Below are 17,791 nucleotides of genomic sequence, written 5' to 3'. Positions count from 1 at the left end.
CTTCTAGGTATGCTCAGTCATTAACTCAATTGCCAGTCCCTCTCTCCTTCCCAGAGGATGGAGATGGGGCTGAAAGTTTCAAGCTTTTAATCATGGTTTAGGCTTTCTGGTGTCTAGTCTTCAGCCTGACGCTAGCTAGGTACCCACCAAGAATTGCCTCATTAGAACAAAAGGCATTCATATCACCCAGGGATTCCAAGGGATTTAGGAGTTCTGTGTCAGAAACTAGGGTCAAAGACCAAATATTAGAACAAAAGATGGTCCTAGTGCTCTTATAATTTAGGAAATTACAAGAGTTTTAAGAGATCTGTGCCAGGAACTAAGGTCAGAGACCAATATATTTTTTTTCTATTATTTCACATACCATTCATCAGAATTTACTTAAACTTAGTTCAAAGCTTAACATTCCCTGACCTACCCAGACTTCATGTTTGCAAATCTGTTGAAGGGCTCCAGTCAACCCCAAACTTATTAGGGGTAGTTTTTTTTTTTTTTCTTTCTAATTCCTCTTATCACTGTCCTTGTCCTCCTCCTCATTTTTTTTTCACCCTTAATCTAAGACAGTCTTGTCTGAATGGACTTCATGTTGGGATAGAAGGTAGGGACAGACTTGTATAGTTCTGAATCAGCTCTACTATGAGACCATTAGCCCTTTTAATACCTAGCTTATTGTGGGAAGTGTCTCTTATGAAACTTGGCTCTGGGCTTGATTTATATCTTTTCTTGATGCCTTTTAACCAAACTCATGTGTGCTTGTGTTGGCAAATGCTTACAGTGCCATAATAATAGCATTAGTCTCAGTTTACCCCCAGAATTTAGCTTGGTACTTTTTATAAGTTTTTTTTAATGTTTTTAAGGTGCTGTGTTTTCATATTTTATCTGACATTTTTAGTAAATTCAGTAGAGAATTACTCTGAGTAATTTAGTCTGCCATTATCAGAAAACTTTGATAATCTCTTTAGCATTATATTCTAGTTCATAATTTCTGTCTGTTTTGAAAGATTTTATTTTTAAGCAATCTCTACACCCAACATGGGGCTCGAATTTACAACCTTGAGATCAAGAGTTGCGTTCTCTACCAAGAGCCAGCCAGGCGCCCCTCATAATTTCTCTTTTATCAGCTGAATCTAATTGGCTGTTGAAATCTATATGTTAAGTTAAAACTTTTTTTTTTTTAATTTTTTTATTTTTAGAAGTTCCATTTTGTTCTTCTTTAAGTCTGCCTGGTCAGTGTATCATTTTTTGGTCCCCTAATTATATTTTCAATATCTTTTTTTAAATTTCTGTGAGCATAAACATGTTTTTGTTCTGTATCTGATTATTCCATTATCTGAGGCTTTGTAGGTCAAATTATGTTTTCTTATATTTGGCTGACTTTTTAAAAAAGTAATGTTTTTTTATTTTAGAGAGAGAGAGAGAGAGAGAGAGAGAATATCTCAAGTAGACTCCAAGCTGAATGTGGAGCCCAATGAGGGGCTCCATCCTACCTCCCTGGATCATGACCTGAGCTGAAATCAAGAGCTGGGTGCTCAAGTGACTGAGCCACCCAGGTGCCCCTTATTTGGCTGACTTCTATTCTTTATTTTTGGTGGTTCATTTCTCATATACTTTGTAAAAAAAAATTTTTTTTTTTAAACTATGGGCTCATGTTAATTGGAACCTGTGAATTCTCTAAGGTCTGGTAAGTTAAGGTATGCTTTTCCAGGGAGTATTTCATTTGTGTTTAATGGGTTTTTGAAGCACTGAAACACCAAGATGTGCATATGTGTGTGTGTGTGTGTGTGTGTGTGTGTGTTCAGACCGGACAGATAATATGAATTCTCCTCTAAACTTGTCTGAATGTACTTTTTGCTCATAAATTTTCTAGTGAGACCTTTCCCCCTTTTACATTTATAGCCACAGCTGAGACTTGCAAATTTCCTGTTTCTTTGTGAACAGTGGCCTTTTCTAGTTTTCCCTTTCACTATGCATATTACTCTTTGAGATTCCTTACTTTTTTTGTCCAAAATCCTAAGATGTTTTCTCATGCTGCATTGTCCCAAGATTTCGTCTTGTCATTTATGCAGAGACCTTCAAAACTAAAGTTGGTAGTAGCATGCGTTAGCAGATACCTCTGGGTACCATCTCCCTTTAGGACTCTTCTTGTCTATCTGTATTTTGATCTTTTTCTTAAGGTTTTAACCTCTTCTCAGGCTATTTCTTTTATTCTCCTACTACTTCAGTGTACATTGCAAAAAATCTTAAACCCTTTTATTTGCCATTCTTATGGATTTTATTCTGAGAAGACTCTTCAGGATATTTCATTACCCCATTGCTCTAATATTTCTCAAATGTTATTTTTAATGTTTCTTTTATAGGATTCAGTTTAGCTGCATTTAAAAGAAACAAGAGGAAACTAGAGCTGGCAGAAAGGGTGGAAACAGATTTCATTCAACTAAAGAAAAGAAGACAATCAAGTGAAAAGGTCAGGAGATGTTTGAAATATTAATCATTAATGTATCATCATGGTATCTATAATTTGCATTTAGACATATAAGCTTTAGAATAGTACTTTCCAGTAGGAATACAATGCATGGCACATATGTACTTTTAAGTTTTCCAGTAGCTACATTAAAAAAAGTTAAAAAAAAAAAAAAAGGTGAAATTAATTTCAATAATTACTTTATTTAAATCAGTGAATCCAAAGTATCTCTTAAAAATGTAACCAATGAAAAAATTAGTGAGCTATTGAACTTTCTTTTTTCTTTTTTGTATTAAGTCTTCAAAACCAGTGTATATTTTATGCTTATAGCACATCTCAATTATGACACTAAGTTTTCATTGGAAATATTTGGTTTGTACTTATATTTCATAAAATTAACAGTTGAAAAAGTAGGTTTACATAACAGATTATTCCAAACAAACTTAAAAACTTTCCAATAATTGAATTGAATACATTTTAAAATTAAAATTAATTGATATTTAATAAAATTAAAAATTCAGTTTCCCATATGCCCCTGTCACATTTTAAGTGCTCAGTAGCTACATGTGGCCCATGACTACTGTTTCGGTTCTTGCAGCTCTAAATAGTGATTCTTAACATGGCTATTTAGAGGGTAGAGTGTGTTTTAAGGAAATATATATATTGGATTCATGTAGATTTTTTACATTCTAATTACATGTTTCTGTTTTTTGTTCTTTTGCATTCTTTGTTTGCATTTCATGTGTTAATGTGCCATCATGAGTCCATGTGTTGTATTTGTTAGGTGTTTTGAGGGGTAGAAAGAAGTTGAAAACCACGACATTCTTGCTTAGCCTGTTGGGGGCCAACAATTCATGTTGGCTGTCTCATATCACATTTGTTTGATGTACTTTGACATCTCATTAATGTTCTTTATTGATTATTCCTTCTATAATTGCTCATATACTGGTTTATGCTTTAGCTGTCATAGTTTTATATTATTTACCCTATATAAAAGCATAATAAATGATCTTTCATAGCTATATATATTTTCCCAGTATGTTGCCACAAGGAATCAAACATTTTGACCCAAATCTTTTCATATTTCTGCCAGAGATGAGTAGGAAATTAGAGGGTGAATGAACAGATTAGTAAATAGATCTTGGTGAAAAGGGATAGTAGTGTGTTTCCGTTTCTTGGGTTATCTGAGGGAGCAAATTTAAGACTTTAAAACCTTTGACCTTTTAAAATACTGTGATAAAATTTGCATGCAGTGAGCAATTTAATCACTTTTATAAATGAGCATACCCATGTAACCCATATATATGCCTGTTAAGGTGTAGAACATATCTAGTTCTTTTGTACTTCCTTTTGGCCAGTCTCCACCTTGTATAGGCAACCACTGCTATGATTTTTCTCATCAAAGATGTTTTGTATTGTTCTTAAACTATGTATAATTGGAATAATACAAAAGGTACTCTTTTCTGTTTGGTTGCTTTCACAAAGTGTTTTTGAGATACTTCTCACTGGCTCATTTTTTTAATTTACTAATTAATATTCTCTAGTATGAATGTACTGTAATTTGTGTCTCCATTCTTCTCTTGTTGGACATTTGGTTTCCAGATTTTAGCTATTCTGAATAAAGCTGCTCTAAACATTCATATACATATATATATATATATATATATATATATATATATATATATATATATATTTTTTTTTTTTTTTTTTTTGACATAAATGTAGGATTTTGATACAGAGAAGTATCAGTTGAGAATATATTTAGCTGGTCTTATTCAGAAGATTCATTTTTTTTTCTTCAGAAAGTATTTGTTAAGTCGTTACTCTTGGTACTGAGCTGGGTAGGAAGAAAAGCAATGATAAACAACGTGGAGGAAATTCATGATATAATGAAACTATATTTTAGTGGATACAAACAGAAACTTATAAGCATACAATTAGGTAAGAAAGTTACTATGTTTGGTAACTGTTATGAAGGGAGTCCCTCCTCCCCTGAAGAGGATGTGATCCAAGAGTACCTTGGATGTGAGAGACACAAGAGAGACTCAAAGGAAGACTCCTTTAGTTAGTGATCAACAGAGACCTGTCTGAGGATGTAACATTTGAAAAATCAGAAGTGAGTTTTATGAAGAGTTAGTAGAACTCATTTGAGGCAGAATGAACTGCACGTGCAAGGGTCCTGGTGGGGAGTTAGCATATTGGAGGAATGGAGATGAAAGTCAGTGTGCCTAAAGCAGAGTGCAAGAGGAGAATGGTATGAAACAAAGCTGGAGAGGTAGCCAGGTGCTGGCTCTGCTAGGATCTGGTTGATCATGGGAAGGACTCACAGTTTTAGTTCATGACTAATGAGTAGCCATTGACGAATTAAAAGCAGAGAAGTGATGCCATCTCACTCTCATTTTACAAGGTTCTCTTGGGCTGTTTTGTGTTTTATGGTTTTGAGGGTAGGGGCAAGAATAGAAGTGAGGAGACTAGGAAGTTACTATAGTTGGGAGATGTTGACAGTGTAGACTGTGGGTGATAGGGATGAAATTGAAGAGAAGTGAATATATCAGGGATGTATTTTGAGAGTTCCTAGAAATACAGGCATTATTGCTGTCTGAGATATTGGGAAAGAAGAGACAGGAATTAAAAGTTTAGCTTCAGCAAAACTTTTGCCATTTGCTAAGGTGAGGAGGGCTGGAAAAGGTATGGCTTCATTATGATAGAGGTGGGAAGTGGAAATTTGGCCCATATTCCCTTAATGGACTCAGATTAACCAATACTTCCCATTTTCACCTTAAAACATGTTTCCTGATGCCAACAGCACCCTAAACACCCTGCAGCATTAGTTTAAAACACCCTAAACACCACCTTGTAGAACCATGCTCCTCTGCTAGTGTCAGTTGAATTATATGCCACCTAGAGCCTCATTATGCTTGCTTTTATTGTTGTAATTATATAATTCATTAAGTCTCCTGTAAACTGATGAATACTGAATTTAAAAAGAGAGTTGTGGGTTTGAAAACTAAGATTGCTGTTTGAGCGCTAACTTGAAAAAATAGAGTTGGTTTATAAAAAATTGCTCTAGAATTAAGTATGGGTAACCCAGCTGTAAAAGATTGAGAAAAATCATAAAAGCATTCTGCATGCAGAGTGCATTGTTAGTGTTTTTATATTCTTGTTCTATTTTAAATAAAATGAAACTTGAAATCGTAGGACAATTCAATGTATTATAGTTTATGTAAGAAAGATGATATGGAACATTTAGTTGTGGGACTGCATTCAAAGAAAAGTCTTTGGTCTTATATAAAAAAAATTGGCCAATGAATGAACCTTTGTGTTTTAAATAAAAAGAAAATGTTTAAGTTATGCATACTTTGTTTTTAAATGATTCTCTACTTTACCAAGAGAATATTCAACTTTTGAAAAATTTAACCAACCCCTCATCATACTGGTTAGGAGGATTTTCAATAAAAATCTTGATATAGCAGAAGGAGAGATGAATTGTGGAGTTGGGTTACTATGCATCTGAAGCTTGTGGGCAGATCAGGAGAGAGATTCCCACTTGGAAATTATTGGCATCAAAAGGAATATAAATATATGTGGCTAGATAGCTCACTAAGAGTTTAGAGAAGATAGAGGTCTGAAAGTTGAATCCTGGGCCAGTTCAACATCTGCAGGCTGGGAAGAGGAAAACTCAGCAAAGAACAAAGATGCAGCAGGTAAGACAGATGTATCACCAGGGGAACGTCTAGTTAGCCAAGAAAGGAGCAGTTCAAAGTCAGTCATCACCTGGGTCAAGCACCACTGAGAAAAGAGCTAATGAGGATGGAGGACTCGCCATTGGAGGCTTTGGGCCTAGATGAGGACAGTTTCTGTGACATAGTGGTTGTGGACCCCGGTGGCATGGATTGATCAGGGAGAAGAGTGTAGGTAACTCTTTTGAGAAGTTTTACCACGGAGCAGTAAGAGAGAGGTATGAGGTCAAGAGACTGTGCCATTGTCAGTTATGGTCTATGAATTCAATGAGTAATGTAACATACAAAGTCTCAAATTTCTTACGTCTAAATGAAAATAGTGATATTCTCTCACAAGCACTGTCTGTTATGAGGAAGAAAAGTGATAATAAGTGTCAAGTGCTTTGTGGCTATCATTGATTTAGTCAGATATAATAGTGTTTGCCATTGTGGCCTTCATCTTTAAAGTCACTTAGCCAAGAAAGAAAGAAAGAGAAAGGAAGGAAGAAAGAAAGAAAAGAGAGAGAAAGAAAGAAAAAAAGGAAGAAGGGAGGGAAAAAGGAAGGAAAGAAGGAAAGAAAACTGCTGTCCAAATTAGTTACCTTGGGTGGAGTCTTGTAATGGAGAAAGGGGGCTTGGTAAGGGAGGGTGGTAGTGGTGGATGGAGAGGTTGAATTCAGGCATGATTCTAATAGAATATTTTAGATATCTTAAATGACAGGAAAATATTTTTTAAATGTTTGTTTAGAGTGAGAATGCACACGAGCCAGGGAGGGGCAGAGAGAGGGAGAGAGAGAATCTCAAGCAGGCTCCATGTTCAACATGGAGCCCGATGTGGGCTTGATCTCATGACCACAAGATCACGACCTGAGCCAATACGGAGTTGGACGCGTAACTGACTGAGCCATCCAGGCCCCCTGGGAAAATATTTTTAACATTCAGAATATATGATCATTAATGCATACAAAGCTTTGTGCTTAGCACTGACCAACAGAAATGACTAGGATCCAAGGGCCTGCCATTAGGGAAAGATGCAGGCCAGAGGCTTTGTTTTAATAGATGTTTGCTACATAACCTTGGTAGGCCTTGTCTCTAATAGTAAAGTTAAGAAAACATGCTCACAGAGAGAAAAGACCACCAGGTAATGAGCCAATGGGGCAGAAAATTATAAATTTTAAGAGGAGGTATAGTAATTTTTTAGACATATGACAGGAAAGGACAAATAGCTGTTTTCTAAATCAGCCTGTATTTAGTTTATTTTTCCTTATCCTGGATGTGTAGTTTCAACATAGTTTTGATTAGCCAGCATTGACTGTGTTTGTTGTCAGTGAACATAGGACTAAGACTACTGTTTGTTGTGGCTACTTAATGTAACCTGTGAGTTGGGTATATAAATATGATAAAAAGAATAGTGTTTGGTAATTGTCCTAATGTTGATATTTTTTGTGACTCAGTGTTGAAGGAAATAAATATTGTCTTGAAAAGTATATGGTACAAAAAGCCAACATTTTTAATTCTGAAAATAAAGTAAACCAGTTAGGCCCTTTTGTTGCATTGATATTTCTTGTTTTTCTTTAAAAATGTAATTGATTGTACAGATATTAGCACAATACCAATAGAAATAAAAATTAAAGCAAGAAAATTATTTAATAGCTTCCTATCTCACTAAATTGTAGTGTTTTTATTTTCCTCAGTCTTTGATCATTTACATTTACGTTTGACTTAGTTTAAAATAAGAATGGTTAATCCATGGAATGTTTTTGGCGGCAAACAATAGAAAACCTGACTGTGGTTAGGATGTGCATGTTTGTCTTCCTGCTCCCTGGCTTCTGGCCATATAATAAAAAGTTTGGAGTGGTTGGTTGCTGGCATTAGCTTAGGTTTCCAATGATGCTAGAGCCAACATATCTGGGATTCTCTTAGTCCCTTCTCTCATGTCTTTTGCCTTATGGATATAATATAGCTCCTACAATTTTAGATGTCACATCTGCATTCAAGGTGAGAAGAAGAGAGATGATGTGGGTGGGGGAGACTATTGCCAGATGTATCTGTTACTTTTTAAATCTGGGATGCAAGAGTTTTCCAGAGTCTCCCTATAGACTTCCCCTTAGTTATTTTTGGGGGGAGTAGTAGAGAAGGAGCACAATTCAGTCACTTGGCTGTTCTTGGCTGCAAGAGAACTTAGAAAGTTGAGTGGGTCATCCCAATGACTGTCTTTTATATAGCTCATGGCTTGCTGCTGGACACTTTGTTTTCCCAGACAAAATAGTGGTTTTATTATCAAAGGAGGGGGAAGAGAGTGGTTATTAAGTCTGCAATTTGTAGCATGTGGCATAGGGGGAGAAAGTTTATATGTTTTCCTTCCCCACAATTAACATGTCCCTTATTACTATAAACTGATACTGGGTTAGGCAGCTAATCTACACATAAATTGGATAAAAACATATTTTTCTTGACTTTCAGGATATATAGATTTTAAGATACAATATTAAAACATGAGGAACATAAATTGTTAGTAATTGTCCTTTCTTGGTAATTGGCACCTCTGTTTCATTCTTGTTTATTTTTTATAACTTAGAGGAAAGACAGGCTGGAGAGGGAAAAATTACTATTTAACTATAGTATTGTATAATATAAAAATAGTAATTGTTTACTCTCTGTTCCACTCCCCTCCACTCCCAACCCTTCCAGATTTTTCTTTTACTCACTTCTTTCCCTTATGGTATATAAACAGTCCATGCTTTGTGCATGATAGTGCCGGACCATAAAAATGTGAAAGGTGGAACTGTGCAAAGGGGTCTTAATGGCCAACAATTATACTTGTTCCATGACATTTAAACATTTTTGTCAACACATTAAGAACTCTTTTACTGTTGGTTTTAAATGTATAGAGAAATGATTAAAGGTAAGTAAAACTAATACTTATTTAGTATACTAATTTGAAACATTAGAGGCATTAGAGTGTTTTTATTTCTGCTTTGAAAAAAAAAGTTATCAAGAGGAGTTTGAACAGCGCTTACCTTCTTGTCATGTAACTTATGATACGGTGTGAGCATCTTTTTATGTCATGGTGAATTGTTAGACTCCTTTTTAGTTTTGGATCAGGTTTTAACATTTTATCTTTTGCTCTTTCCATGTTGCAAAATACCTCCCAGAGTTTGTTTCCTTCTTGCTTCCCTCCCTGTCTTCCTCCCTCCTTTTCTCCCTCCCTACTGTCTCCTTTGGGTTCAGTTTATTTCTTTATTTATTGTATAGTTGACATACAATATTACAGTAGTTTCAGGTTGTACAACAAGTGATTTGGCAATTTTATACATTACTCAGCATTTACTATGATAAGTGCAGTCATCATTTGTCATCCTAGGACATTATTACAATATTATTGATTATATTCCCTATGCTGTACTTTTCATTTCCATGGCTTATTTATTTTATAACTGGAAGCTTGTACATCTTAACCCCTTTCATCTATTTTGCCACTTCCCTCTGGAAACTACCAGTTTGTTCTCTGTATTTATGGGTCTGTTTCTGTTTTTTGTTGTTGTTGTTTGTTCATTTGTTTTGGTTTTTATATTGTACATAGAAGTGAAGTAATATGTACTGGTCTTTCTCTTAGAGTCTCTTTAATGTAAGTGTTTGTTTTTTTTTTTGCCAGTGTCACTTCCTCTGGGACATCTTTGTCCATTTTATCACAACCACATTCCTTATTTATGTTGATAAATTTGTCTTCACCAAGTTCCTCTGACTCTAGAACTAGGAGTCTCTTGAGTGTGTCAGTGTCCGACATACCCACTATTACCTGTTTCTTCTATGACTTCATTTATTTTTGGTTAGAATTTCACTTCCGGCATTATCACTTTTCATTTCTTGGCTTCGCGTTCATCTTTGCTGGTCAGTTCCTTCTTTTGATGACCATTTTTGGTAAAATGTCGTATGAAATTATCACTAGGAGACAAGGAGGCAGCACAGCTATACCCTTTGCTGTCCGTGCACAGTGACCCATCACTGACAGACTTTGAAGGAAGTGACATGATTGATTACTGATTGTGATGGGCCTCTGAGGATTACATAGTGATCTGTGAACTGAAGAGCTAAAAGTGAAACTATTCACAGTCAACATACCATGGTAACTGAAATTTGAACCGTGGTGTTGAGTGACTGGTACTGTTTAAACTGTGGTAACTGAAATTGGTACTAGGCAAAGTGAGGACTATGTTTCTGTAAAGGAACCTGAAATATTTGTCCTGTGGAGTTTCCTTCAGTATGAGTTTTGCTGCTCACATATTCATTGTACTTTTCTGTCCTTTTAAATTTCTGCAAATTGGCATCTAGATCTCCCCTAACAGTATTGTCATGAAGTCTCATTGTTCGACTGTGTATCGATAGGTCTTGTGGTATGTGTGATGAAGTGATGACATGTTTTAAATTTACTTTTTGCTTTGTTTTGATACAAAAAGAAAAAAGGTAGTTAGCAATAATCTTTTTCATGTTTGAGAAAGAAAACCTTCATTTTGGAATGAAGTGGTTAGCTCATTGGCCAATGGCTGTGATTGGCTCATGCCACAGGACTGACTGAGTTGCTACAAAGAGGAGATGCTCACACTGGGAAAACAAACAGACTCAATGTACACCATAATCTAGATTTTATAAATATCAGTTTCAAACAGTTAGCCCTGGATATTACTAGAAGGGACTCTTTTATTCTTAGAGTATTAAAAGAAGTTGGGGGTATTGTTTGATCTCAATATATTTGATGTTTTAAGCCTTCCCCCCCCCCCTTCATTTTTCACAAGCATATTGTTGGAATAGTTTCCATGTTTTTTTCTTTAATAACAGATTTTACACTTGAATGTACATAGAATTCTTTGCCTCCTCTCACCACTTTTACAACTTAATTTGAGTTTTTAATTAATTTCATTGGTTTTTAGATAAAACAGTGCTTGCATAGGGTCATGCAATGAAAGATAATCAGGTGTTTTCCATTTTGTGAATATCTTTTATTCTCTAATTTCTAAGGACAAGTTGAGAAAAATTTGCAATGCTTTATACAATGTTGTGTGTTCAAAACCACTCTAAAGAGATGCTACAACTTTTAATTTTGTGTTCTTTGGCCACCACATAGGGACATCAAATTGGCCACATGTTTCAGAAAGGAAATGTTGGGCCTTGCTTTGTGCGCTTCATATAAATATATTCTATTCTTTTGAAGTATATTGTGGGTAACATTCTTCTCTTTTATCCACCATCTTGAAATTATTATGTAAACGCTTAACTGTATCATACTAAATCACTGTATTTTTTGGGTGAGAGGTAGGTTAAGATCAAAGAAAATAAATGCACAAAAAACAACATATTTTCCTCAGATTGTTCTACTTGTACACATGTATAATGTGTACAGGGAAAGGAGTAATTAGTCTTTTATAGAAATTTACTTGATCTGGAGTTTTGTTGTGTTTCTTAAGAAGATGGTTAATGCATAGATATGAGTAAACAGAAGAAAGTTCTTTGAATTCTCTTTACATAAAGAAATATATATTGAAGCTTTTCATAAAATTGAAAATTCATTGTGAAGTGATTACTTCTGTTTGAAATTATTACTTTGAGTTGCGATACATTAAAAATTATATTTACATCACCTAAGACTATTTTGATTACTGTATAAGCCTATAGAATTGACATGTAAGTCAGATATGTCTGTCTGCGGTTTGTTGTACTTTATGTAGTTAATCAGTTATTTAAATTCAGAACTTTCAATACTTGATAGCTGGACAATTGCAGTATTTTTTTTTTTTTTTTTGGTCCTGTTTCAGGAAAAGTTTCTTAGTTCTCATATAAAGATTCACTAGCTAGTAGGTTGGGTTTCTTCCCAAGTCTACCTTGAATTCATGCCAAGCTATGCCTTAAATCTATACTGAGTCTTAAAATTGTAAGTGAGATAAGATTGAGGCAAGAAGACATTGTTAACAAATCTTAACTGCTCCTTTTATTTTGTAATGAAAATAACCCGTGGTTTTCCAGGGGACTTGTAAATTGGCATCAGATATTGTCAGCCTTGTAAATCCTCCCTCTCTTTTTAGTATTCAACAGTTCTGTAGACTCTCCTTTAAATTTTAGTGTTTAACAGAATTAGTGGAGGGAAAAAAGAGCATTCCTTCATTATCACTGGAATAGTCCCAGCTGATCTTGTGTATAATGTAGAAATCGCCATATTGTAGCTTTCCTAACAGGAAATACCTTCATTGAATAGAATTTCACTGGGGCTGCAGACAGAAGCCTTCCTATCTGGGAACTGGCTCACACCATGGTGTTAAGAGCATCAGGTTCTAAGATCTTTGAAATATGTCCTCATATGATATCACAAGGCTCTAATGATCTGGGTTGACCCATTACAGACATAGTAATGCTGACACATGTACAGCTAATAAGACCAGCAGAATGAACCAATATGTGAAAAGACAAGTGTGTGTATACATGTGCGCACACACACAGCAAGAACAAGGGTGTTTTAGGGTCAGAAGACAAGAACCAGTGCTTAATTAGGTTGAAGGAAAACTATCAGAGCTTTTAAAGGCTTGATTGCGCTACTTCTCTAATCAGCAACCCTTCTCTAATCTTCTGATCTATTTACCAGAAGATTTTGATAAATAGGTAGTTGCTGGGAACTATTGATAATTCAGGAGGCTGGAATTACTTGAATGGAGGGAGAAGGGTAGGCTGAGAGATGGGGCATAGTAGTTCACGAGTTCTAGTTTAGGTCTGTCATTGGTCAAGACTCTGTAAGCAGTAAAGTCAGCATGTTGAACCAGGTGATTACCATGGTTCTTTCCAGCTTGAGAATTCTCTGATCTATTTTCAGTAGCAACATGGGGTTTGTCCAGACCCCCTTCCTAGATCCTCTCATTAATAAGAGATTCTTTTTTTCTAGTGTATTCTAAACCTGACATATGATTAGATTCATCTGAGGAGTTTTACAACTATAGGTTCTGAGGCACTACTCTCAATATACTGAATCAAAATCTGCAGGGATGGATAAGTTATTTGGCCAGCTTTTGAGAATTATTACTTTGTTCTTCCTAATATGTCACAGTGGGTCTAGAAAAACATCTGCATAGTAATAATTGTTTAAATAAACACAGAACATTCTAGGGGAGTTAGGAATTACATAATTTGGTTGATAACTTCATGTGCACTGTCACTCAGTTGGCTCTCCTCCAGGTAAACTAGAACTTGTTTCTCCCTTTTCTGTGCTTCATAGTTTCTCTCCAGGTCATTATCATCGTCCATAGGCATCTGTTTTAGTTACCATAGTTTCTCAGCTTGGCATATAATAAGTGCTCAATAAACATTTGTTTAATGAATACATGCACTGTTTTTTGTTTTGCTTGTTTTGTTTGCTTGTTTGTTGGTATTATTACCACCATCTAGTCCATAAATTTCCATCCTTGATGGGTAGACAGTAGCAGTATCTGCATAACTGGTTTCCCTGCTTTTAGTCTTACTCAGTTCGTCTTTTATCCTGTATATTATTCCAGGATATATTTCTTTAAAAATACCTGAATTGCTTTTGTTGTTTGGGAAGGAACCTTAATAGAGTCTTTACCCTCCGTAGCTTACAATCCAACTTTTCAGTCTAACTTTACAAATCCTGTTGAAACTTGGACCCAACCTACTTTTCTATTATTTTTCTTCTGGAATAATCTTTTTCTCTTGCCAAATATATTTGATTTTTTATGAATTTCATGAAAGTCTTTACTTCTATGTTTTTGCTTATGTCTCTTTTTTTTTTCATGGAATAAATGATAATTAATAATGGAATTCTAGCCACTTCTGCCTACTGAAATTCTGGTCCAAGTCCTGTCCTCCTTTAATAACTGGCTGAAATGCTACCCAGATCAGAACAAATTTCTTCTTTTTACTTTGTGCATATAATGGTCATTCAATAAATTCTTATTGAATTCAACTCTCTATACCTTTGCCATTTTGAGATTGGTGTGTATGGTTATTTTATAATATTTGTGTTGGCTCATGGAGCCATGAGTATTTTGATTTTTCATCCTTATCACAGTGCCTAGAAACAGTACTTTTACTCAGTTAACATTACTAACTTAAACATCTACAAAAGATGATTGTAATTTTAATTTTGACAGAGAAAACCATATAATGTTATTTCCTTCAATTTTAAGTTTTATGGTCTTTTCAAGATAAGTTTGAATCTGTTATTTAAGTGCTTCAAGCAATACTTTAGTCTAAACAATGCTTCGCTATTAAGAGTAAGCTTGTTTCTTGGGATGTAATGAAAAGAGAGGATATCTGAAATATTACTAATAATATCACTGTACTTCTTCAATATTGTAAAGATCTGAAGATACTATATAAGTAAGTGAGGGAGATTGTGGGGAAATAATATTTTAGAAACAGCCCCCAGTCTCAACCAACCATTCCAAAGAGGTGAGTCAGGAAGTGCCCACAAGAGGGCGTGCCCATCTAGAGAAAATTTGACCATGTCTCTTTCCTGTTATGCAGGTAAAAATGTCTGTTTTACAAATGCACTTCTAGATCATGTCTTTTTTTTTACCCCCTTAAGAAAAAGAATGGACTCTCACCACTATAAGAATTTCTATCCATTTTCTAGCACTTGTTTATTTTGGTTGTGTGATTTTTCCAAGGGCAGGTGACAGAATGGAAATGGGGATTGCCTTGCAAGCTAAATTTATGAAGCTGTTATTGTGCTTTTGTGTGTGTGTGTGTGTGTGTGTGTGTGTGTGTGTGTGTGTGTGTTGAGCATTTTCATTTTTCAAGCATTGCCATCTCTTCTGTGGTCATTTTGGGTCATTTGCTCAAGGGATAGACAGTGCTTTGTTTTCATTGCTGCATAGATTTGTGTAGCCCGAGGTTACGTGGAACTCACCAGCAAGTCACCTTGAGGAGTACACAGGCTTTGAGTGATGCTCCCCAAGAGCCCTCTTTTATGCCAGCTTTTATATAGGTTTAGGGAGTAAATGGAGCATATAGCACCTAGGCCCTGACCACTATATTTAGTTGAGGGGAATGAAACAAAAGAGAAATCACACTATGTATTATGTGCTGGAAGAATGAAGCCATCGGTGAGAGCTATGGGAATTAGTAGGATGGAGAAATCACTCTAAACTCTCTTAAGTTTCTCATGGTAGGTTTTATGGAAGAGGTAGAATTTAAACTGGGTCTTGGATAAAGGGTAGGACTCAGGTATCTAGGTGGAGAGAAAGAGAAAGCCTTAGGTTTAGAAGCCTGTAAGTAGATATGCTTTGTTGCGCTACAGAGTTTCTGCAGGACCGTGGTTTAAAATGCAAGTGATTCTGGGGTCCAGCCAGGTGGCCTAAATGTGTGAGACAATCTAGAGAGGTGGAGCAGTTGGTGATACGTGTTCCATTTTAAGGTATTCAAAACGCAAAATGTCTAACACCAAAATTACACTTTGCTGTTGAAAGCAAACTCTGGTTTTGGCAGTTTTTAATCCCTGGTGAGGGCATGACAGTTGATCAGATTCAACTGTGCACAAAATTTAGCATAGTAAAATAGGCCATAGAGGAATTAAGTCCATAGCCAGAGTTCTCCCTGAACATTTGTCTACTTTTTTGTTTTTTTGACATTTATCTACTTTTATTTGTACTTTTAATTGTCCTTAAGAGCCAATGAGAATATTTTGAAATATGTATGAATGGGGCCCATCCTGGTGACTATTTGTCATTAAACACAGGCTTTTGAATGTTGAGAGTCTGAAGATATCCTTGAGATTGAATGGCATTAGGCATTAGAATTTCTAAGATATAGTATTATCATAATTAGTTTAGATGGATTTTATATCCTAGAATATCCTTAGCTCCTCTCCTACTCTTTGTGATTCTTTGATTTCTTCCTACCTTCTAATAAAATTTTAAGCTATTGAGGAATAAAAGGAGAAAAAGTATGTGGGCACTTTTTCTTTCCTTTTTGTTTTTTTAATATCTTTATGTCTTAATATATTATCTTTAGTAGTTGTGTATTTATGATTTTTAATAATTATATTTTTGTGGGTATACTCATACAGTTATATGGTCAAATAGATGTTGCTATACTTTTAAAGTCTCATATCAAATAAAGTAACTTATTACTTTGTTATTAAAGTCAGTGTCAAATATTCAATCTGGAGAGGGTTGAATTTAAATCCAGGTTAAATGACCCATCCCAATTGTCATGGTGTTTCATTGGCAGGAATAGACTCCAGATTGTCCAAGTTACCTTCTAGTCCTTTATCTGTTATTCCCCACTGCTTTAAGACTCAGTTCAAAGGCCAGTGGAGCTCTGGTATTTAAAAGAAAAAGTGTAATTTTATCCAGAGAAGGTAAATGTATGCCCTGAAATGAAAGAAAGACCAGAGGTCCAGACCATGGCCAGGTGTTCCTGGAAAGAGCCAAATTGGACAACTAAATTGAAAAAGGTTGCCTGCTCTTATTAAAGAGACTTTGTTGCTGTCTATTTAATTAGCAAGGTCTTAGTTCGTTTACTTGGGTGTTTTTTAATCTGCTCAGGTAATGAAGTTCATAGCCTATTAGTGAGTATGCTGGTAGCATGTTGCACTATCTCTGTCACTGAAGTACTATGATATACGTGCCTATATGAAGTAAAACTGCTAAATAGTCTTGATTCCCTCCTCCCTTGAACATGTTTCTCAGACAGTGTTGACTGAGTTTAGTCTCCAGTGGAAAAACAAAGTTAAAGTTAAAGTATATTATATGTATTACTTACATAGAGTTTTTAGGAAAGCAATTTGGAGTTAAAGAAAGTGAACAGGTTAGTTAAAAATGAGAAGAATGTGATCTGGTGCCAAATGACCCCAGAGGATGGGAGGGCAGTAAAGAAGTGTTATCAAAAGAAAAACATTGGATGGGAGAATGTGATCAATATCAAGACATATAATTTCTTTATAGATTAGGTGAGGCTTAATGTTTGATGGTAAGAGTAAGTTTGTTTTGAACAGTAGTCCAGAGGGTATGCAAAACCACTTGAAATAAAAAGCATTCCTATATTGTAAAAAATGAGTCTGGACTTCAGTGTGGTTATTATGAGGACCAGCCAAAGATTTCATACTTTTGGGAAAGGACCTATTCAGGAGTGATGTGCAAAAAGCATTGCATTTAGGGAAGATCTAAATATGAAATAATCAGAGAGAAATATGTGAGGTAATAGGAAAACTGCTTTAGATAGGCTGAGTTTGGATCATGCAAATATATTGAGCAAGATGCAGTTTCAGAGGGCACAGAGTTTGATTTATTGATGAAGGTCAATTAAAAAATATTTAGTTACAGTACTTTTGTTAGTTGCTGCTTACAGGTGGATGAGGAACAAGACAAGACACAAAAGATCCTAGGACAAGCCAACATATAGAGTCTTCCCATAGAGGGGAGAGCCACCTGTTTTAGGTTGGACCTTTAGATGCAGGGGCATCCTACGTGGTTGGGTAGAGATTAAGGAAGTCCTTTCTGGAGTTATTTGAGACCTCAATGGCAATATTTTGGTGTGGGATGGGGAAAGGGGGCAAAGGAGTGGGGACCCACTTTTGTACTGGATGAAGTGTGAGTTCGGAGGGATGCCA

At 35.5% G+C, this 17,791-nt stretch overlaps 1 protein-coding gene across 11 annotated transcripts in view; it reads left to right on the top strand.

Moving 5' to 3' along the window:
- Positions 1 to 17,791, top strand: part of TASP1 (taspase 1) — a 341,560-nt gene that overhangs the window by 86,848 nt on the left and 236,921 nt on the right. For all 11 annotated transcript variants that reach the window (XM_042931627.1, XM_042931624.1, XM_042931625.1 and 8 more), the window contains one exon: positions 2,358 to 2,464. In XM_042931627.1, the coding sequence (XP_042787561.1) occupies positions 2,358 to 2,464 (107 nt within the window). The remainder of the gene's footprint in view (positions 1 to 2,357; positions 2,465 to 17,791) is intronic.

Source organism: Panthera leo, chromosome A3 (genome assembly GCF_018350215.1).
Source record: "Panthera leo isolate Ple1 chromosome A3, P.leo_Ple1_pat1.1, whole genome shotgun sequence".
NCBI classification, from domain to species: Eukaryota; Metazoa; Chordata; class Mammalia; order Carnivora; family Felidae; genus Panthera; species Panthera leo.
The sequence above is the reverse complement of the archived record's forward strand: the minus strand, read 5'-3'. Positions and strand labels throughout refer to the sequence as shown.